At 36.1% G+C, this 22324-nt stretch overlaps 2 protein-coding genes across 3 annotated transcripts; one reads left to right on the top strand and one right to left on the bottom strand.

The window, feature by feature from the left end:
* The first annotated feature begins 937 nt into the window (after positions 1 to 937).
* Positions 938 to 2048, top strand: LOC122278784 (zinc finger protein 8-like). The gene has a single exon (XM_043088986.1). The coding sequence runs from the start codon at positions 1058 to 1060 to the stop codon at positions 1790 to 1792; it is 735 nt and encodes a 244-aa protein (XP_042944920.1). The 5' UTR covers positions 938 to 1057; the 3' UTR covers positions 1793 to 2048.
* A 9621-nt stretch (positions 2049 to 11669) lies between these two features.
* LOC122279324 lies at positions 11670 to 21467 on the bottom strand. 2 transcript variants are annotated; one of them, XM_043089888.1, is made up of 6 exons: positions 21262 to 21467; positions 21089 to 21139; positions 20762 to 20813; positions 20586 to 20644; positions 20391 to 20436; positions 11670 to 11969 (listed from the first exon to the last, which is right to left on the bottom strand). In XM_043089888.1, exons 1-6 carry the CDS (start codon positions 21385 to 21387, stop codon positions 11878 to 11880), a joined length of 426 nt encoding a protein of 141 aa, XP_042945822.1. In that variant the 5' UTR covers positions 21388 to 21467; the 3' UTR covers positions 11670 to 11877. The 2 variants fall into 2 exon arrangements, with proteins under 2 accessions (XP_042945822.1, XP_042945821.1); XM_043089887.1 differs by having other exon boundaries at positions 11670 to 12020; positions 21262 to 21465.
* Between the last annotated feature and the right edge of the window lie 857 nt (positions 21468 to 22324).

Here is a 22324-nt window from a genome sequence, read left to right as displayed (position 1 = left end):
ACCACTATATAATTATAGCATGTATTAATTATATTCTTTTTTAGATAGTAATAATTTTCATCATCATGTACATATTGGAGGAGCAGAGCAGAGTAGATCATGGAGGCCTACGCCTTGGTTTCAGATGTCGGATGTCCTACTACGTATAATACGTACGTACCAAAAAACGTCTCGATCTTCGTTAATTTTGATAAATGTTTTTTAATTTTTTGGGCAGCTGCCATATCAGTATCACTAACTAATTATATATATATTTATACATATGTGCCATTATCAGTAAACGTCCCTGCACAGCAAGATTTACAAATAGAACGTCGCTTGCTATTTCGAGTTGATGCCACGGTACTACAAAGTATACAATGAAATCCCTTCAATAGTCCCATATATACCAATTTAGAAATTTTGTCGAAAATAGCTACCGTTAACGACAGGCCCACTCGAATTCCCCAGAGATCGAGTAACGCCTTATATTAATATTATTTTTTATTCTCGTCATCTTATATAAAAGTTAGCTTCAAAAGATCATGCATGTGTTAAACTTATATCAACGAGGGAATCCTCATTTTTTTAATTAGGAATATTGATGAAATTCACATTTCCCATAATGGTAAAATGCCCATAACAATAGATCACTTACTATTATTGCTGCATATCTTCTTCTTCGTTTTATCCCCTTTATCTGACAGGGGCAGATACAATATTACAGAAATCTAGGGGGTGTAAACGTGTAAAGGTCAAACAAAAAACAAGTGAAATTAAGGAGGTGGTACGACTTCGAAAGCCGAAGCCACTCGATCTCAAACTTGGTGGGGGCTTGTCGGCTTCACTCTGAGATGGGTCAGCCTCGATTGTGTTAAAAATCAGACCCCTCCGACCCCTTTATAGGCCCCACCACACTCCTTCCACAGCCCACATACCAAACCAAACCTCAACCCCCCCCCCCCCCCCCCCCCCCAACCCTCTCTTTTCTCCTCCAAGGTGGTACACTTCACCCACCTGACCTACCTCTCTTTTCTGCTAATCTTACTCCCTGAACTCTCGGCCACTAACTTCTTCCATGGACAAGAGCACTGAGAAAGAAACCCATGACTTCATGAACGTTGAATCCTTCTCTCAGCTCCCCTTCATCCGCCCCGCACCGGTTAAAGAAAAGTGCATTAAGCTTTTCGGCATAGAATTCGGCGGTGACAACCCTGCTGGTGCCACAGACGACTCCGAGTCGGCTGAGACCAACGCATGCGACGACGCAAAGGAGCACAACGAGAACGTGGAGAGTAACCGCAGATTTGAGTGCCATTACTGTTGTCGAAACTTCCCTACCTCGCAAGCCTTGGGCGGCCACCAAAACGCGCATAAAAGGGAACGCCAGCACGCAAAACGCGCCCACCTTCAGTCGGCCATGATGCATAGTAGTCTCTCTGATCCGCAGGTCTATGGATTTATGAATTACCGCCACGGCTCCGCTCCAATACCGGCAATGACTTATCCATCTTGGAACCCTAGTAATTCTAATGCCATTAATACTGCTGGTAATGGTAGCAGGTATTATGGAAGCCACGGCTTGTTTTCTCAGCCTGCACCTATAAATGGGAGTCCTTTGGCCTTGTGGCGAATCCCTGCCGTCCAAAGTAACTCTACTTTGAATCGGGACCGTTCGTTGCACCCGTTGCCATTGTTTGCTGGAGATGAGATGAAGCACTCACAGCTTGGCGGATCTAGTTCTCAAAGTAGGTATGTTTACGAATCGAAGGCGAGCGTTCAGGACCATGTGAGTTTGGATCTTCATCTGTAGTATTAGGATTATATTTCATCTTAATTATAAAGAAATTACTAGAGATTTAAGATTAGATCGAGCAGGCATGCAGTCTTTTAATATGCAAATGAGGCAATTAATCCAAGAGACACTCATGACTACCTTGTAACTCATGTTTTCTATATATTAACAGCGCAGTCTTATAAACTTAGCATGACTAGTTGATGCTATGTAAATGAAACGAATTGATTGTTTTATATCTCTTTGAATGTCAGAAGTACAGCTAGCATATTAATTCCTCTTGTTCAGCTCTTTAACCGTTAATTTACAATTAGTAATGCATCTTTAGGTTAATGAGTCGTGAATCTTTTTTTTCTAAAGCATAAACTACATTAATTGGCTCTCAAGTAAGAGATGAGTGTTTTCAAAATACAAACTGGGGGAATTTCGCTAATACTTTATTTTGTGAAATTCCTAAGAAAACATTTTGTCTAGCATACGTGTGAGGAATATATGGGATCTATTGGGTGGACAAGAAGTCTGTCTATACACACGTGTGCATATATCTATATATGTGGGCAAGACAGGTGAGGCGAATAGGGAGCTGGCTCAAGCTGGATTTGTTTCATGGCAGCAGATGGGATAAGAAAGATCAGGTGATAAGCTTTGATGTCTCCTCTGCTGATGATGCAGAAAGACAATGATATTTCCATGGCATCTGCGCACGGGTAGCGCATAGCGAGCTTGCCAATCTTTAATGCATGTTCTGCTTTTTTCTACACGCTCATTCTGCTCGTAAAATTATGATCAGTTTCTGTGTGCGTCTCAGAGAAAAAGAGAGATCGAAGGAGAGCGAGAGAGGAAGAATATTAATGTTGAGATTATCAAACTTAAAAATTTATCTTGCATCTCCTAAAAGATTTTTATTGATCCTTCTGCCAATATATATAAGACTTGGGGCTGACGAAATAAATGCAACGGATTTTAATTAAGATCATTGGTTTTTTTGCCCCTAGCTCTAATTAAAATAACATATATTAAGGAGCAACTCATGAATGACTCAAATGATATGCTCCGTACGTTCGATTTCGAAGGTCTTATAGCGTTTGTGACGGCCTAATTGATTTGGCAAAAGGTTGAAATCAGATGGTTGCGATGGAAAGGGTAATGTGTTGGAATGGTGAAATACTGTAATTAATGATAAATGAAGTCGGGAACAGGAAGATCAGTAACGCAACATCTAAGATTGCGGTTGTAAAAATAAAAGTAAAATGAATGATTACTAAAGTTGATGAGGGTCTACATGAACATGGAAGGCATATATATATATATATATATATAATATGGGCCATGTATCTGTGGCTGCTTCGATAAACAATTTTCAACACTATTCAGAGGCAGCGGTACCTAAGCTTTCATGGCTTTAAAATGGCAAAAACAACCCACGGAAAAGGACGTGTCCTCCTTTAATTTGCCCTCTAAAGGACTCGAACATATGAATATGAACATGCAGGTGGTTAGACTGTCATATATCTTTATCTTTCCATCTTTTGCAATTCTGCTTTTATGTGAGAGAGAGAGAGAGAGAGAGAGAGAGAGAGAGAGAGAGAGAGAGAGAGAGAGAGAGATGCGTTAGAAGGTTAGTTTTAAGTGAGCGGAGCTGAGGATTTTAGAGAGATTCTCCTCTTTGAGAGGAAGATGGCATTTTCACTGGGCAATAATTTAGTACTGAGGGTTTGTATTGATGGATCTGTCTACTTGTTTCACATGTCTATTATTGTGTACAGTTAGCAGAACTGATCAGTCAGAGTTTTTGAAAAATAATTGAATTGACTCAATAATGATGAATCCCCGACAGAATACGGAGAAAGCTCTCGATTATAAAGCCCATAAAACTTTGTTCTTGTCTTTGATTTTGGGATTTGTGTTTTGTCTCAATCCCTAGTCCTAGGAAAATTTGTTTGAATTCTGTAGTGGTACTACTGATCTTTTCATTGTCATTGTTCTTTTTCCCCGAGAAGTTGCTTGATCGAAGAGCATGCGAAACCGAAACTAATTGGCATCTTCTGCACCTAATTTCCAGGCATGCAGAATGACATGCATGGAAGGAAATTCATGTTTCCTAATTTTTAGTTTATTTTATTTTTTTAAAAGAAGGATGATTTGAAATTTCGTGAATGAAAAATTAGTTCATCGCAGGATCAAGAAATCATAAGATGGATTGTAGGGGGTTCATATCCCAGGCAGTAGCACAGTTTTGTTTGATGTTTTTATTTTGAAATTCAAAACATGAGTTGTGACTTGGCTCTATTGGAGGATGTTAGAATAGTGAGATTAGATTATATGGTTTTAGAAGAAAGTTGAAAATTAAATAAAATATTATTATAATATTATTTTTCAATATTATTATTATTTTAGAATTTGAAAAAATTTAATTAGAATGTGAAAAAGTTAAATTGTTTATTATATTTTATGTAAAAATTTAAAAAAATTGTAATAATAAGATGAAATGATATAAGAATATTTTTTAATCTAAACAGCCTCTTATAGTACTTGAGTAATTGTAATTAGTATAAAAGCTAGCCGACCCATTGTTGAGGGTATTAGCTATACAACGATTATAATATATATACACATACACATACACACAAATAATTTGCATAAGCTAGATAAATATATAAATCCTACACGTTTCTTTTAAAAAGAAGTGAGTTGGACTGAGTTAAAATATGAAAATTCAATTCTGACTTTGACTCTGACTCCGCTCCAGCTCTACACCTGTGTCGAAATTGGAGCTTTTTTCCCCAAAAGAGTTGCGGGTATTAGCTATATATTCAACGATTATAATATATATATACACACATTAAAAATTATATATACAATAACTTTTGTATACTCTTTTATACACTTCACTAATATAATTAATTGAGCATTAAAAAAATTAATACTTTTATTATATACTAGACAAAAAAATTTTAAAAAAAAAAAGAAAAAACCAGGGTACCATTCGGCGGCCAGTTGCAGCCTCTTGACGTCTACATTGCTTAAACATTTATGACGACTCTTCTCATCAAGCATGCGTGTATATATGAATAAAAGTATGCATGCGGGCTCATTCCGTGTACAAAAAGTCATGTGACCCTTAAAATGGACCGACTTTAAAATATTAAGAAGTTACAATTTATTTTTTTATGAAAATTTGTAAATATACTATTTCACTTATTATTATTGCACTTAACATCTAAAATCGAAAGCATACGTTATATGTTTGTTATTTTCATCAGAACAAACATATATATAACACTTAAATTTTAAAATTGAAAAATACAATGATAAATATTACATAATTTGATCATATAATTATAATAAAAAAATCTCATTCTTTACGTTAAACAGAAAAAAGAAAAAAGAAAAAAAAAAAGAACTATACCACATTTGAAACAGTAAATGCACATCAAATAATATTATAAATTTAATGTTAGTAAATAAACAAAGATTAAACTTTCAAAATTATATATCTTCAGAAATTAATAAGAATAAATCATTAAGAGATTGGAAAAAAATTATATAAACAAATACAGATTGATCTTTTTTTTTTTCAAGAATTTTATGCATAGTTATCAATTTAGATTTATTTCGGAGAATTTTTTTACATGGCTCATTCCTAATTTTTTTTCATTGAGCAAAGACTGTTCAAGAAAATTCATAACTCTCCGTTGGAAATAATTTTTGTTTATAAAATATCCAAAAATTAAAACGTGACATTTTCTAGAGATTGTATGAATTTCCCACACATGCATACCAATTGTCAAAGGGGTAAAAGAAGATTTTTAAAAAAAAAAAAAAAGGCTTTACAGTAGTACTACTTTCATTATTGTCAACAAATGAATGTATGAAGTCCTGCATATAAGTTCAAATTCAAAGAATCTAAGCAAATGTTCCTAAACCTATGCACTCTATACGGCGCCGTTTAGACAATAACCCTAGATATTTATTCTTCTTCTCTCCCTTCTCTGATGCCTTCCTCTCTTTTTTCTCTACTTGCCTCTCTCTTTCCGCTTTTGAGAAAATCTATCCCTGAGACTCTCTCTCTCTCTCTCTCTCTCTCTCTCTCTCTCTCTCTCTCTCTCTCTCTCTCTCTCTCTCTCTCTCTCTCTCTCACACACACACACACACACACACGGATCCCTTGTGCCCAGCCACCAAATCGCCATTGCCACCACCTCCTTCCTCTCCCGGCCTCCACACGCCGACACAGCAGCCTCTTCCTCCTTCACATGCTCTCTGTCTCCTTTGCATCGCGGTTCATATCCGCTGCCTATGGCAGCTCGTCATAGCCCACGACTACACTGAACCTCCACGCTTCGGCCATACCCACCTTCCCCAGCCCACGCCGAGCTCCCTCTCTCCCTTACATGCCCTCTCCCTCATTTTTTTTTTCTCGATGGCATCTGAAGGTGATATGTTTTTCGTTTGTGTATTATTTGGGTGTATTGAGGCACTCTATTTGCGTGTATTTTGTTTACGTGTGTATTTTTTTGGGTGTATTTCGTCTGTGTATATTTTGGGTGTATCGAAGCACTTTGTTTGGGTGTATTTTTTTTTCTTCTTATTTGGTGTTTGATGTATATTAGCTTTGTATTTTTCAGATATGTAGAAATTTTTTTTTTTTGTGCGATCTGTGTTTAGGGTTTTTCTATTTCGGATCCAAGTTTTATTTTTTCCTTCCGTTTCTTCTATTTTTTTTTCCATGTGTTTCATTTTTGGCACTTTTTTTTCCCTCTAACTGGGTTTTTTTTTTTTTTTTTTTTTTTTGTGATCTTAGTACATGCAAACAAATAGAAGATGGAATTTGTATGAGGGGTTTGATTTTTTTGTTGGATTTACTTTCTGTAAAATACACGTGAATACGCAAATATACTTTTTATTTTCTTTCTATTTTCTTTTTTGCTATGATGCATATGCATATCATCTAATTAGATACTGTAACAAATTCATTCATACAATACTGAGAGAAACAACAAGAACATACCTACAACTACTGAGAATCACAAATAACTTCGTCCAGGATATTTTTTTCTCCGAAGTTAGAATACAGAGAGTAGAGAGCACAAGGAACGAAATGAATGAAACATTAACATTTAAATTTCAATCCGATTGAATTTGTCCAACAAAATGATAAGCTTTAACTGTAAAAAGACATTAAAATCAAGTCGGCGAAGCAAAATGACACCAAGGACAAAGAATTGAACAATAAAATTAAGGGGCAAAATTGGAAATAAAACAGTAAAAGATAAATCAGTCGGTGTAAATGTACAAAGACCAAAATAACTGTCAGTAAAATAAAAGTAAAATGCAAAACCACCGTAATTGTCAAATAAAACAAAGGGCAAAATTGAAAAAAAAAGATTTAGATGAAAACATTATAGATAAGCAATTCACACTTTATATATTAGTATAAATATATACCGACAACTATATTATAGCAGCTAGCTGCCTGTATATTATATATTGTCCTGTATTATTTTTACCTAACATTAACGTTTTTTATTTATTTATTATTATTTGTTGAAAGGTACCTAACATTATTTTGAAGCATAAAATTGGCATGCATTACGCAAAGTCAAAATCAGGTTTTGTATACGTTTTCCGGAATCAATCGCGCAGATTATATTATTATAATTGCATGCACTTGATCTAGCTAGCAAGTACGTATAACTCTTTCAATATTAATGTGGACATGAGATCCCACACTTTTAGCAACCAAGACAATAAAAAAGAAATTAAAATGTTTAAGATCAAAAGAAAAAGAAACCTTTGCAAGGCACAATAGTACTAACCCTAGTGAAAATGAAATATCAACCTCGTAGATAACAAACAAGTTCTTCTATAGATAATTAAAGACAAATAGTAACGTCCCTAGTGATCAGATATTTAATTTGATGATTATGATTTACGGCCGGCCACTTGATGATCTTGAATGGCATTTCCGGCCACCATTTCTTCTTCTTCTTCTTTTCTTTAAGTCATTTCCACCATTTCTGCTATATATTAGGATATTTAATCATATAATAAAACTATGATCCTGAAGTTAGCTAGGATATTTGATTAAATAATAAGAATTTATGTAGAAAACGGTTTCCATTCGTACGTTATTCTATTTTCCCAGGTAAAATTAAGGAAAAGAAAATAATTATGAACGATAGATTAATGGTCCAAAAATTATCAAAATTTCTGAAAAATTAATTTTATGAGTTTTTTTTTACAAGGTGAAATACTTAAAAATTAACTTTGATCTCCCCCCATTTTTTATAACTTCGCCCGGACCCAAACTAGATCATTTTCTAGTTCCGCACTTATATATATATAATGCTTGTTATGAATTGTGTAAGTACTGTGCAATTTTTTTAAATAAAAATATAACCTAATATTAAAATTTTAATTTTTTTTCATGTGGATTTAATTTGTTTTTATTATTTTTTTAAAAAAGATTGTGTGGTGCTTATACATTCTACGATTACAAATATTATTTCTCATATATATATATATAAATACTGTGTAAAAAAACACGATTTTCAGAGCGTATATATATATATATATACACACACATATAACATGATTAACCGCAAGTCAACGATGGACATGAATGAACAGAATCTCATCCATCGTCATGATCAGTCATGCATGAGTCATGACCACTAAGCGATGAATTAACTCGTCGAATATTAACAAACAATATAAACATGAGATCAATTAATAGAATCTGAAAATGGTGACTTCTAACAAGGTTCAAGATTTTGGAGGGCCATCCCCTGGCCTTTCCGCCCGTCTAGCTTAAAGCTATAATTAATGGTACATGTAATTAGTAGTAAATAATCAATATTAAAGCATATATTTAATTGAGGTCTCTTTTCATTTATAACATCATGAAGTTCTTCAAAATAATTCTACTCAGTAATCAAAATCTCAAATTGTTTTTTTTTTTTTTTTTTTTGATATTGGAGAATTGGGGAGGGGGATCGAACCCAAGACCTCTCTTATGGAAGTTAGATCTCATGCCATCTGAGTCACATGCTCTTGGCAATCTCAAATTGTTCTCCGAATTTAAAGATTTTAGGAAGTATTTAAACAGCTAAATATTATATGAAGTGATTTTTATTGTAAAACTCAACGTGTAAATGCATGTTTTTTTTTAAAAAATTTATTTATTTATTCGACAAGAATTCGGAGAAAATGTTTTTCCATATAATTATAGCCCAACTATGAAAGTGGGGGCCACAACAAATAAAATGCAACATCAAGGGTAGGCATCATGTGATGATCAGCAAAGATGATAATAAAGGTATATAGAAGGAAGAGCAGACATACACATTTATCATTTGGACCACTTCTTGATCTTACAGCTTCTTCCATGCCAAGATCAGATATTGAGAGAGACAGAGAGAGCAGTGGAATTTAAGAACCATCGGCCCACGCCTCTATAAAGTCGTAAACGAGCTAGGATGACAGTTTATACAGTGGCCCCTAATTTGGTTCTGATCATCTACATCGTTCGTTCTGAGCTGCATTTCAACCAAAAACCAGTGTCACGCTCGTACGGCGTGGTCCCGCTCCAATCTGCTGCGTGTGAGCGAGCCAGCCTACACATACCATTGCTTCTTCCTTGTACTAAAATATATATCACTACAGAAAATTGTTTATTTATTATCAATTAATTATTTTAAGAAAATAATTATTTCCTTTTTTCAATTATATATAATAATGTTCACAAAAGTAAATGCAATCAATCCTTCCTTCCTTCCTCCTCGGCCGCACGTGATACTACTACTATATGCTGAATCGTACTGTATGCGGCAGCCTTAAGAACGCCAGCTAAAGTAATCTTTCTTTCCTACTAATTATCTCATCTCATGCTAAGCAAATGTCAATACTCTTATATAACTGTTTAAAATGATTAGAAAAGAGAGGAATTAAGATTTTCTTAGAGCCGAAAAATATTACTAATGTATGATATATAAATGATGAGTAGAAGTATTATTTTAATTTTTTTTTTAAAAAAGAATATAATATATAGTGTAAAGATAATAAATAGAAGATTCAGAAAAAAAAATATAAAGAGAAAAATAGAAAAAACCAACCCAAAAGCGGGCCTGTAGGAAGTAGCATAAAGGCCTAGCCCATCTGAGCTTCCAATACAAAGGCAGATTAACCTGGCCAACCTAAGAAAGTAAAGTGATAATACTATGAAGTATGGACTCGATCTATCATTAAGGGTGTCAAATTGTATTAATGGATCGTGTTTGTATCGTATCAAAGCATGTATATTATATCATATAGGTAAACTCTAACCCGACACATTAAGCTTATCGTGTCAAAATTTCAAACCCTAACACGACCTATTAACATAACGTGTCGTGTCAATCCGTTTTGACCCATTAGTGAATATTACTAAATAGGTTGACACGAAACAATACGATCAATTTCAAACTGTTTATATAAATAGGTTGAATAGCCTAAAATTAACTTGTTTGACTTGATTAAATTTAACATAATTTTCTATAAATGTTAAAATTACAATATCTATAAAAATTATAAAACTAATTATAAATCCAAAATTAGAATCTAAACAATAAAAATATCGAAATTAAAATTCTAACAATTTTACTTTTAGGTAGAATGGTATACTTGTAGCTTTAACTTTCTTAACGTGTCATAACAAGTTATAACGGGTCAAAACGGATTGATCCGTTATCAACCCGTTAAGAAATTGTGTCTTGTCTTTACGGGTCAATCCGTTTTAACCCAAACCCGTTAAAACTAAACTCTAACCCGCTATTATCGTGTCGTGTTCGTGTTGAATTAACGGATCGTGTAATATATTGCCATCTCTATCCATCATGACTCACTACCACGCCCATTGTACTTCAACCCAAGTATTCCTCACTTTTCCCTAATTGATATTCCCATTTAGAGCCTCCTCATTGGAATATCTAAACATCAAAAACCATCTTCAAATAACGAATAGGATATAAAAAATAATCACATTGAATTGGCCAAATCCTAACTACAGTAACTTTTAACTACAATAAATCTAAATCTAAAACCAAATTTAATAAATACTGTACAGATATCAAATATTTATTTCATTATTTTTTATAACTCTCTTTTCTCTCCATCTACTTTTACAATATTCACATGAATTTCTTTAAATTAAATAGTAAAATATGATAAAATAAAATAAATTAATAATTAAAAAAATTAAATATTTTTAAATTATTAATTACTCATTACTATAATAAATAAATACATAATCCAATGTAAAAATTTAATATGAATAGCCAAAATCAAATTCATCTTATATTATTTTATTGTTATATAATGAAAAAATAGATATTTCAATATAAAGACTTGAGTAAATAGAATAGTCAAAATCTAAATTCATCTTACATTCATCAAAATTGTCCTTTACACATGCATAATCTATTAACAATGCTCTTAGAAGCAAGTAACTCTAGTATTGCTGCACAGTTACTTTGAAAAGGGCTCAAACAAGATAAGCAGCTGCTTAGAAAATCATTAAAATACATATATAGACATAACAGAATTTCCTCATAGTTCACTTAAGCAAAATAAGACAAACACATAAATGGTAGACAATTATGAACTGAACATTGAGATTTTATTGAAGAACAAAAAGGTACACTCTTGTCACTCTCTTCTGCTTCGTTCCCAAAGTCGATGCATACAAATGTGATAGAGCTGTTCATCGAGATGAAATACCCAGTACTGGTTATCATCAACCTTACATCACCCACCTCAAGAGGACAATGTTTCCAACCATTTTACCAACTCTTAAGTTAAAACCTTATACCTTTCCCAAAAAAAAAAAAAAAGTTAAAAACCTTATAGAATCAACTTGATAAAATTACTATCATTTTTATTATGAGATGATCTCCTGCAAAGTGAAGCGATAATTTATAACAGAAAGTATAAAATAAAGAGGCAAATAAGGGAAGAACAATGCTAAACATCTAAAATTCCATGGATCTCTGACCACATGTTCGTCGTTGCTTACAAATTGGCAAAAGCAAAGTAGACCTCATAATATGTGCACCTGCAAGAAATCATCCAACCCTTTCTTGCTGAGTCCGGGTAGTGTGGGACTCTTCAATATGTCGGGTGAGAAGTGAAATTCCATAATGGGAGGCACTCGAGGCTGCATAATACGATGTCACTGTAAGTTGAGCAAACTTTGGAAGTGTATAACCTGCAACAGATTAACAGCCGGTTCAATTTTTGTACATGCATAACTTCAAATTTTCCTAAAAACACAGCCTAGAACCCCAAGAACATGTTTTTTCTCTAGAGAAAGGTGTGCCAAGATAGGCAGTGACTATATTTTTCCATTGGTTGATGCTGCATACCCAAAAGCCCTCCACCCCACCTTCCCCAAATCACTCCAGCTATTAAATTTTTCACTTCTTGTTTTTCTCACTCCAACCTTATTGGTAATCATAAATCAATCCTCAGATACAAGAGTAACTGATACCAAACCGCTATAAGAGCCCTAAACCTGTAAATGATAATTTAGAGTTTTATAAAAACTTTAACGATGTTTCAAGTTGTAAGTATCAAAACAAATGTCACTAATCTCAGTGACAGATGATAACAATCCTTCAACAGATTAGGTTCATTAGAAAAATCTGTTATCAGCACCCTGTGCGTAACCCTTGCCTTCACCAGTCAAAGCCTCTACTCCAATATATGTCTGAAAATCCTTTCCTCTGATCTCAGATTCTATAAGCCTATACTCCCTGAAGGCCCATCACGGCATATTGTAACAACCTCCCCAAAGGGATTGTAACGTTTTGAAATAAATGGAAGGGAATCTACTTTCACAAAATGATTTAATATATGATAAAAAAACACATGATCAAATATCTGCAACCCACCTGTGATACCCCTATATGATAAGATTAAGGGTAGGTAGTGTATGGGATCCCACATTGCTTGGGAATGAGAAGTTCTTGCTCTTTATAAGGTTCCAATGGAGCTCCAATTGTATCATTGACTAGTCCTTTTGGAGTTTAGGCCATGTGGTTTGGGCTTTTCATTGGAGCGTTACAATTGGTATCATAGCCAGGTTGAGAGATTCTGTAGAATTTTTTAAAAAGAGATTCTAGGATAGAAAATACCTAGGATGACTCCTGGCCAGCTCGAAGTTCAAGAGGTTATTTATGTTTGTGTTCTAATTATTGCCATGTTTGGTTGATTGCATGATTGTTGAATGATTGTAATTGTGTTAGCATATGCTCATTGCTTGAATAGTGTTGTTAGAATTGCACCGGCTACTAGGCGTAATGAGCACCCTAATGGCTCCACAGAACCACCACCAAATGAGCCGGAGGTGTTAGCTGCTGTTGCTACCAGACTTCTCCGATATTTTGCCAATGATCAAGACTTAGGAGCCCGAGCTACCAAGGCCGGTTGCACCCTAAACCATTTTACACAACAACATCCTAGAACTTTTGACGGCAAGGCAAAAGCGCTCGATGCGGAAAGTTGGATCAAGAGAATGGAGAAGATCTTCAGGGCCCTTTTTTGTACTGATGAACAGAAAGTGGAGTATGCCACTTATGTGCTCGCTGACGAGGCAGATGAGTGGTGGACTTCCACACGGGATTTACTGCAACTTGAAGTTGGCAAGGGAGTACCCATCACTTGGAATCGCTTCAAGAAGGCATTCTTAGATCGATTCTTTTCCCCAGCCACCATCAACCACACAGAGGCGGTCAGAGCACCACCCGGACTACCCAGAACCCGCTGGCCAGGCACCCATTGCCACCTCGTGCCGTTTCGGGTAAGCCCATCTAGTACGTCCTCTCTTTCTCTCTCGCGTCGCACCACTGCCTAGAGGACCCAGTTGCATCGCCGGTCACTCCCAGCCACCTTGGTGTCGCCATCGAACCAGCCACCAGATCCACCACCGCATTTGGTTCTCTTTTTTATTTGGTAAGTGTTGCACGGCTTCACTTTCAAGTGCAGTTCTTTATTCATCTGTGTTTTTCCTTTTATTAGTTATGTTTCAGACTTCCCGAAAAGCCCCTCCAATGTTTCCATAATCACATAAATGCCTCTAACCCTTAGCCTCTTTTATCCTTAACCTGATTCTTTAATTTATAGTGGGTCCTTGGGCGTTAAGCCCATTTGAAAAGTACTTTCTTTTTAATGGGCTGGTTGTATTTACAGAAACTGTTCAAGTAACTTTAAATAGGTTTTTCTGTAATTGGGGCTGAGCTGAATTTTAAATCATACCAAGTTTTACTTAAATAAATATATTAGTCTTAGACCCTTTTTATAGAAAATATTTAAGGGCTTTTAAGCATATTCTAAAGTATTATTTTATATTGTTTCAGCCTATTATTTTAGTTAATATTACAATTAACCCTTAACTAGATTTTTATAAAATTATCAAGTTATATGTTTGCACAGAATATTAAGTATTATGATATGAGTTTTGGAATAATATTATTTTATGTAATCTTTTTATATTTGAATATTTATTAAATTATCTCTAGGGTAGGATTTTTAAGTATTTGGATTGCTATGACATGTTTTCTAGAAAAGTTTAGTAACGTCTAGTGCCTTGAATAAGTCGCGAGCTACGACGTGAGATTTCAGAAGCAGCGCTAAAAGGTAATTAGTATGATCATACAATTGCATGTGTACTGTAAATTCTCTAATGGTATATGATAATATGATGTTTGTCTACGCTATGCTACGAGCTTAGTCAAGGTTAGATTCCCTTCATGATCTTTGATGAATTATGACATCATGCTTGTATGAATGAATTGTTGTTTGATGGAGTAAATAATTCTAAAATCATATGGAAGCCATGAGATGTTCATTAAGTCAAGTATGCCATGTAATAAAGTAGCTAGATTATGTATGCCATGCTCATGTGGTACCTAGATCATATATGCCATGTTCATGTAGTCATTAAATCATATGCTATGTAATGTCATTTAGATCAAGCATGTTATGTAAAGTTCATACAGATCTCAGATCATGTATGCCATGGAATGTTTATGTTTAGATCATATTGTGCCATGTACAAGAATATGTCATGTTATGCCATGCCATATATAAGGATATGTCATATTATGCTATGCCATTTACAAGTATACACCATGCTAGAAAAGTTCATGATATTAAATAATATCTCATGCATTAAGAAAGATAAGATATTTAAGAGTGACACAGACCTAAGCGTGTTTATCACAAGCTATGTTAAGACAGTGCCATGGACCTAAGCGTGGTTCACCATATGTTAAGTGAAACACGAACCTAAGCATGGTTCACCATATGTTAAGTGAAACACGGACCTAAGCGTGTTTCACTTCAAGTTACGTTAAGGCTTAGTGATTGGTGAAATGAACATGGAGGGACAGAGGGACTTTAGGGTGTAGAATCCAATTCCCCCGAATTGTATGTACCCAGATTCAGCAAGCGTAACAGATTGGGTGTTCCAGACAGTAAATGACATTAAGGATATGGTGGGACTAAAGTGTGAAGGTTATGAAGAGCAATTCATGGCGTTACTTACCGCCATTGAAGTGAGTCATCAACAACAAAGGAAAACGGGGTCCAAGAAACAGCAAGAACTCAATAGGCTAACATGGTCAATGAATTCTGAAGGTAGCTCAAGCAGGGAGAGATCAAAAGGGAAAGGGCTAGCTTCTTCCAATAAATGAAACAAAAAATTATATCTTGGAATGTTCGTGGCCTAAATGATGCCGGTAAGCGTCTTCAAGTAAGAAACTTACTGCGTGGATGGAAGGCGGACATTGTTTGCTTACAGGAGACAAAATTGAAAACGGTCACTACAAACATAATACGAAGTATATGGAGCTGTGTTTATATTGATTGGGCATATTTGGCAGCTAATGGGGCCTCGGGAGGTGTGTTATTGATGTGGGACCAACGGGTGGTGGAGAAATTGGAGGTGGCCGTGGGTTTGTTCTCAATAGCATGCTCATTTAGGAGTGTGAGTGACGGGTTTATGTGGGCTTTTGCAAGTGTTTATGGTCCTAACATAGACAAGGATCAAATATTACTGTGGGATGAACTAGCTGGTCTACATAGCTAGTGGGACATTCCTTGGTGTATTGGTGGTGATTTTAATGTCATAAGATTCACAAGCGAGTGCTTTGGAAATAGAAGAATGCGTCCTGCAATGTCCGAATTCTCGGAATGCATTTTTGAGCTGAACCTCGTGGATCTACCACTGGCGGGGGTTTATATACGTGGGCTAATAATCAGACTTGGTCTAGATTAGATAGATTTTTAATTTCCCCAGAGTGGGAAACCCACTTTCCCGAGGTGTGGCAAAAGAGACTGCCTCGTTTGTGTTCGGATCATTGGCTTATCATGCTGGATTGTGGGGGGATCCAAAGAAGGAGGTAGCACTTCAAGTTTGAAAACATGTGGCTGAAATTAAAAGGTTTTGTGGATAGGGTCGAACAGTGGTGGTCTTCATACCAGATCCAGGGTACCCCTAGTTTCATTTTTGCTGGAAAACTAAAGGCTCTAAAGCAAGATTTAAAGCTATGGAATTTGCAGTCTTTTGGTAATATCGGGAAACTCAAGAAAATAAAGCTAAGAGAGAAACAAGAACTAGAAAGGTTTCAAGAGTCAAGGCCATTGAATAAGGAGGAAGCAGCACAAAAGCTAGCTTTGGTCGTAGAACTCGAGAGGATCATCCTATTAGAAGAGATCTCGTGGAGGCAGAAGTCTAGAGCGCTATGGTTGAAGGAAGGTGACCGTAGCACTAAGTTTTTCCACAGAGTAGCTAACTCCCACAAGAGATCCAACAACATTGAAACGCTGAAGATTGATGGAGCGGAGTGTAGGGATGTGCAGGTGATCAACAATCATGTGGTTAGTTTTTTTTAACAACTTCTTACTGAACAGGAGGGGTGGAGACCAAAGCTAGAGGATTTGGCATTCGATTCCATTGGGCCTTTGGATGTTAGTCGTCTGGATAGGCCGTTTGAAGAGGCAGAGGTATTAGAAGTGGTAAGGAAAATGACTAAAGACAAGGCCCCGGGTCCTGATGGTTTCTCTATGGGATTTTTCCAAACTTGTTAAGAGATTCTAAAGGATGATCTTATGAAGGTGTTCCAGGAGTTTCATTCGTATGGAAAGTTTGAAAAAAGCTTAAATGCCACTTTTCTAGCCTTGATTCCAAAAAGGGTGGGGGCAGAGGATATTAAGGAGTATAGACCCATTAGCCTAGTCAATGGGGTCTATAAGATTCTGTCCAAGGTACTTGCAAACCGTCTTAGCGAGGCTGTAGGGAAGATAATTTCTAAGCCCCAAAATGCTTTTGTAAAGGATAGACAGATTTTAGATGCAGTGCTAATCGCTAATGAATGCCTGGACACTAGATTGAAAGCTGGCTATCCAGGAATTATATGCAAGTTAGACATGGAGAAGGCGTATGATCATATTAACTGGGATTTTCTTATTGACATTTTGGGAAAGTATGGCTTCGGGGAGAGATGGCGATCATGAATCCGTTGGTGTATATCTACGGTAATATTTTCAGTTCTAATAAACGGAAGCCCTATTGGATTCTTCAACAATACTCAAGGCCTGAGACAATGAGACTCGTTGTCCCCATTACTTTTTGTCATTGTGATGGAGGCTTTGAGCAGAATGATCACAGCACTGGTGGCAAATGGACAGATGACTGGTTATTCGACTGGAACCCCAGGAGGGGGTAGTATTAACATTTCTCATTTGTTGTTTGCGGATGACACCCTCATTTTTTGCGAATCAACTCCAGGTTCGAGTACTGAAGGCACTTCTTCTATGTTTTGAGGTAGTTTCAGGTTTGAAAGTGAATCTGGACAAATCAGAGATGGTGCCTGTTGGTGGGCTTCAGCGCTTAAGACAGTTGGCTAGTACTCTAGGGTGTAAGATTGCTACTCTTCCCATGACGTATCTTGGTCTTCCTTTGGGGGCTCCCTCGAGAGCTGTTACGCTCTTGGATACAGTGATTGAGAAAATCGAGCGACGCTTAGCAAGGTGGAAAAGAATGTACATTTCTAAAGGGGGCCGAATTACATTAATAAAGAGTACTTTCTCTAACCTCCCAACTTATTTCCTATCTTTGTTTCCTATTCCAGCAAGGGTAGCACTCCACATTGAGAAATTACAACGTGACTTCCTATGGGGCGGAATAGTTGAGGAGTTCAAATTTCATCTAGTCAGGTGGGAGCAGGTTTGTAGGCCTATCTCGAATGGGGGTTTTGGCATTAGAAAGCTAAAAACCTTTAATCAGGCGCTACTTGGCAAGTGGCTATGGAGATATCATATAGAACCAGAAGCTCTTTGGAATGTGGTGATCGAAAGTAAATATGGAGGATTATGGGGTGGTTGGTGTACTAAAGAAGTGTGAGGGGCGTATGGTGTGGGATTGTGGAAATATATCAGACAAGGATGGGGGGTTTATTCTCAATACACTAGGCTCCGTCTAGGAGAATGAAACATGATCAAATTTTGGTATGACACCTGGTGTGGTAATTGTGCACTCAAAGATGTATTCCAACATTATTCTCAGTGGCAAGTGACAAAGATAAATCAGTGGCGGAAGTCATGGTGGTTGTGGGGGAGCATATCCAGTGGAATGTCAGTTTTAGCAGAGCGGCACAAGATTGGGAAATTAACACTTTTGAAGCCTTTTTCAGTCTTTTGTATTCAACCAAACCAAGTAATCAGCTTCTAGATTCGTTGTGGTGGATACCATCGGGAAAAGGATTGTTTTCGGTCTGTGCTTTCTACAAGGCCCTAATACAAGGGCAATCCTCTCAATTCCCATGGAAAAAGCTTTGGAAACACAAAACGCCTCTCAAAGCGGCGTTTTTCGTGTGGACCGCTTCTCTGGGTAAGATCCTCACAACGGACAATTTGAGAAAACGAAGGGTGATCATTATAGATAGGTGTTGTATGGGCAGGAAGGGGGGTGAATCCATGGACCATCTATTATTACATTGTGAGGTAGCTAGAGAGTTATGGAATGAGGTTTTTCGTAGACTAGACTTGGGTTGGGTTATGCCAGATAAAGTAGCGGCGGCTCTTGCTAGCTGGACAGGTTTGAGAGGCAATAACCAGATTAAGACGATGTGGAAGATAATCCCGATATGCATTATGTGGTGCGTATGGAAGGAACGCAACGAACGGACTTTCGAGGACAAAGAGAGATCAATGAAGGAGCTAAAAGTTTTCTTTTTTAGAACTCTTTGTACTTGGGCTATTGCTGTTAGTTTTAATGGCCGAAGCTTACATGATTTTCTTACGTCTGTGGACCCTACGTAGTCTAGGACATTCTTTGTACTGAACGCAGCATTTTGCTATTCTTTTATTAATATACTATTTTACTTCTCTAAAAAACAAAGGATGACACGGACTTAAGCGTGTTCATCACAAGATATGTTAAGGATGACACAGACCTAAGCATGTTCATCACAAGTTTTGTTAAAGGTGACGCGGACCTAAGCGTGTTCACCACAAGTTATGTTATGCGGTGCCACGGATTCAAGCGTGGCTCACCTTATGTAAAGTGAAACATGAACTCAAGCGTGTTTCACTCCATGTCATGACAAGTTATAGGGTGCTACAGACTCAAGCGTGGTTTACCATATAATAAGTGAAAGACAAGATAAATAAGTAAATTATGCATTTACGTTTATATATTCGCCATGATTATGTATGTTTCCACTCATGTTGATGATGAATAGACATGCTATGAGAAGTTGTGAATGGTAAATGTTTGTCTGAAGAGTCTTTCAAAAATTAAGTCTTGTTAAGTTATATTGTACGGTATGATGTACTATTTACTGAGTATTCGACTCATTTTTGTTTGTTTGTTTGTTTGTTTGTTTGTTCTCTTCTATGTTTAAATGTCACAGATGATGGTTGTAAGGACGTAAAGCTGGAGGACCAGGAGTAGACCTAGTACAAGGATATAGTTCTTTTATGTTTTTATGATAAAAAGTCACGTATAAGGTTAGTTTATGTTTCTATTTTACATTTTCAGTTTTAAGTTTTCAACTAAACAGTTATCTTCAGTTTAATTAATGTTTTCAATAAATGCGGTATTTCAGGATAGGAATCTCTTTACCGGGCAATATGTTATGTACGTTAACATCTCTATCCTACGGGAACGGATTGTTACACCACCCCACTCCAGTATATATGTACCAAGCTCCTTGCAGATTGAGCTAGCCTCTTTCCCTAAATGATTGCAGCTAACTATTTGAGTGAGTTGAATTTGTGGGAAACCAGCATATCAGAGACTACTTTGGCTACCTAAAGAACCAGACCAACAGTATTCCTAGATGGAATATGTTCTTTGAAAACCAAATACACAGAATTTAGATCATCGGCCATTAACAAATAACGGACCTTTTACTTTAATACTTGAAAACATTGTTAACGGACCAGATCGGCAAGTGAAACAGATTATGTTGTGCATAAAACTCAAGGAAGTTTCAGGGCCAGTTTCAAGAAAGGAACTAAATTGAAATTTAATCATCGCACTTTTTTGCTAGAGAAAGAGGGGACACCATACCTCCAAATGCAGCACTGGCACCTGAAAAGAGTAGCAGTGGGGGAAGCTGTGGAGAAGAAAGACAATGAAGGTAAGCTAAGCAGAATTACATGCAACTTATCCTACCAATCTTCCAAGCTAAATGAAGAATAACTGGAAAATTAACTTAAAAAACGAAACAATTGCAAAAGCAAAGAAAAAGTATATGAGATCTACCCCAACTACAAAAGGAAGCCACTTTGGTCCCTTCACGAGATTTTGAAGATACGGGATCCCTGAAATAAAAAGAAAATACTAAGCACTTAAATTGAACACAAAAGTAACCGATCGAAAAAATAAAAATTTGTATACAATAGTAAATAGTTTGGGAAGATAAAGGAACACGAATATACCTGCATTGAAACCGTGAACTGCACTAAGCATTGCACCAAAACCAGTCCCAGCCTAGTTAGAAGAACAAAGCAGGAAGAGTTGAGCAAGAGCATTTAACTTAACAGCAATAGTGCTCTAGAAAGTTTAACATTTGAAGACGCCAAGGATACCACGCGCATAAAATAAAAAATCTCATACTTCTATGAATCCAATTAACGTTTAGTAATCCATAATTCTTTATTCGAAGACTTAACGCAAACCAACAACAAATCAACCGAAAGTCAGCTTCCAAAATAAACAGACTAATACAACTGTTACAGATTGAGGAGGTAAGAGAAGAAACTGACCACAGCAGTGGCATCGTGGAGAACGGGAGTGATGGTCCATTCACCCCTTTCCTGGATCATCAGTAGAAAGAAGTACACAAAACTTACGGAAGAGTAAAATCATCAAACGCGTAATGGACATTCCGATTAAAAAAACAAGGCCGGAGACAAAGAGTGCGTTTGAAAGGAAGTACCGAATTAGGGATTAAGAGGGAGAGACAGCGAGGGCAGCGTGGGGAGCCGAGGCCAGGGTTGATGGTTGGATCGTGGAAGAGATTACCGTTCCTTAGCTTCTCTTCGTAAACCTCTCTCGTCCCCATCTCTTTTTTGCCCAAAGCACGCCCGCACGCACAAACTGCGTCTCTTTATTTTTTTGTTTTTGTTTTTTTAGAGATTTTTTTAGGCTCGTTTGGTTTTAAGACGAGGCTTGAACCTCATTTATCTCATCTTATCTTTATATTTAAATATTATATATATATATATTTTATTTTTTTATTTTTTATATAATTATTATAATTTTTTAAAATTTTTAAATAAAATAAAAAAAATAAATCAATTTTTTCAAATCTTAAAATGAAAATTATATTATAACAATATTTTAATTTTATAATATTTATGTTTAACTTGTTATCTTTTCTTTTTCAAATCCCATAAAAACATCTTAATTCAAACAACTGTACTATAATTCAAACAATTTTTTATTTTATCTCATCTCATTTACAAAAACAAGGCTTAAACTATGCCTGTTAACATTGTGTTTTGTGCATATTTTGGCTAGGTTCCAACAACTATGGTCTTTAGTCTTTTATCTACACACTTAAAGAAAACACATAGAGTTGGGGGCTATAATGAAGGCCGACGTGGGGGAGTTTTCGATACTTAAATTAGTATTTTCTTAATCGTTTGTGTAAGAGTATAGAAGAATCAGAGAGAGTTCTTCGTACTTATGGATCGGCTTTTATACTAAGTTTCTAAGGAGGTACAGTACATAACTTGCGTCATGAAGTATATGTTCCATCAATTGTTCACTTAGTTATAATTATTTAATTCGGTGTGGCCTCTTGAACCTCTTTATCCCGCAAGTGCACGTCGTCAAGCCTTTCCATGCTTGATGTTAGAATATCAAGAATTTTCTGTATTTTTTGCCCACTTGACTGCACAGGTTCTTAGGTGCTAAGCGATGTAGAGGAGTATTGGGGCAAAGAGCTCCTTCCCGTGTAATTGTAGTCATGGTTAGTCTCAACTTTTGAACTGGAC

This window comes from Carya illinoinensis, chromosome 10 (assembly GCF_018687715.1).
Source record: "Carya illinoinensis cultivar Pawnee chromosome 10, C.illinoinensisPawnee_v1, whole genome shotgun sequence".
Classification (NCBI taxonomy): Eukaryota; Viridiplantae; Streptophyta; class Magnoliopsida; order Fagales; family Juglandaceae; genus Carya; species Carya illinoinensis.
Note: the sequence above shows the minus strand (reverse complement) of the source record. Positions and strands in the feature narration are given on the sequence as shown.

Coding starts and splice junctions, on each gene's coding strand:
- LOC122278784 (XM_043088986.1), top strand. CDS start 1,058: ATGGACAAGAGCACTGAGAAAGAAACCCATGACTTCATGAACGTTGAA.
- LOC122279324 (XM_043089887.1), bottom strand. CDS start 21,387: ATGGGGACGAGAGAGGTTTACGAAGAGAAGCTAAGGAACGGTAATCTC. Junction 21,140..21,261: donor CCCTCTTAATCCCTAATTCG/GTACTTCCTTTC, acceptor CTGATGATCCAG/GAAAGGGGTGAATGGACCAT. Junction 20,814..21,088: donor TCCACGATGCCACTGCTGTG/GTCAGTTTCTTC, acceptor TCTTCTAACTAG/GCTGGGACTGGTTTTGGTGC.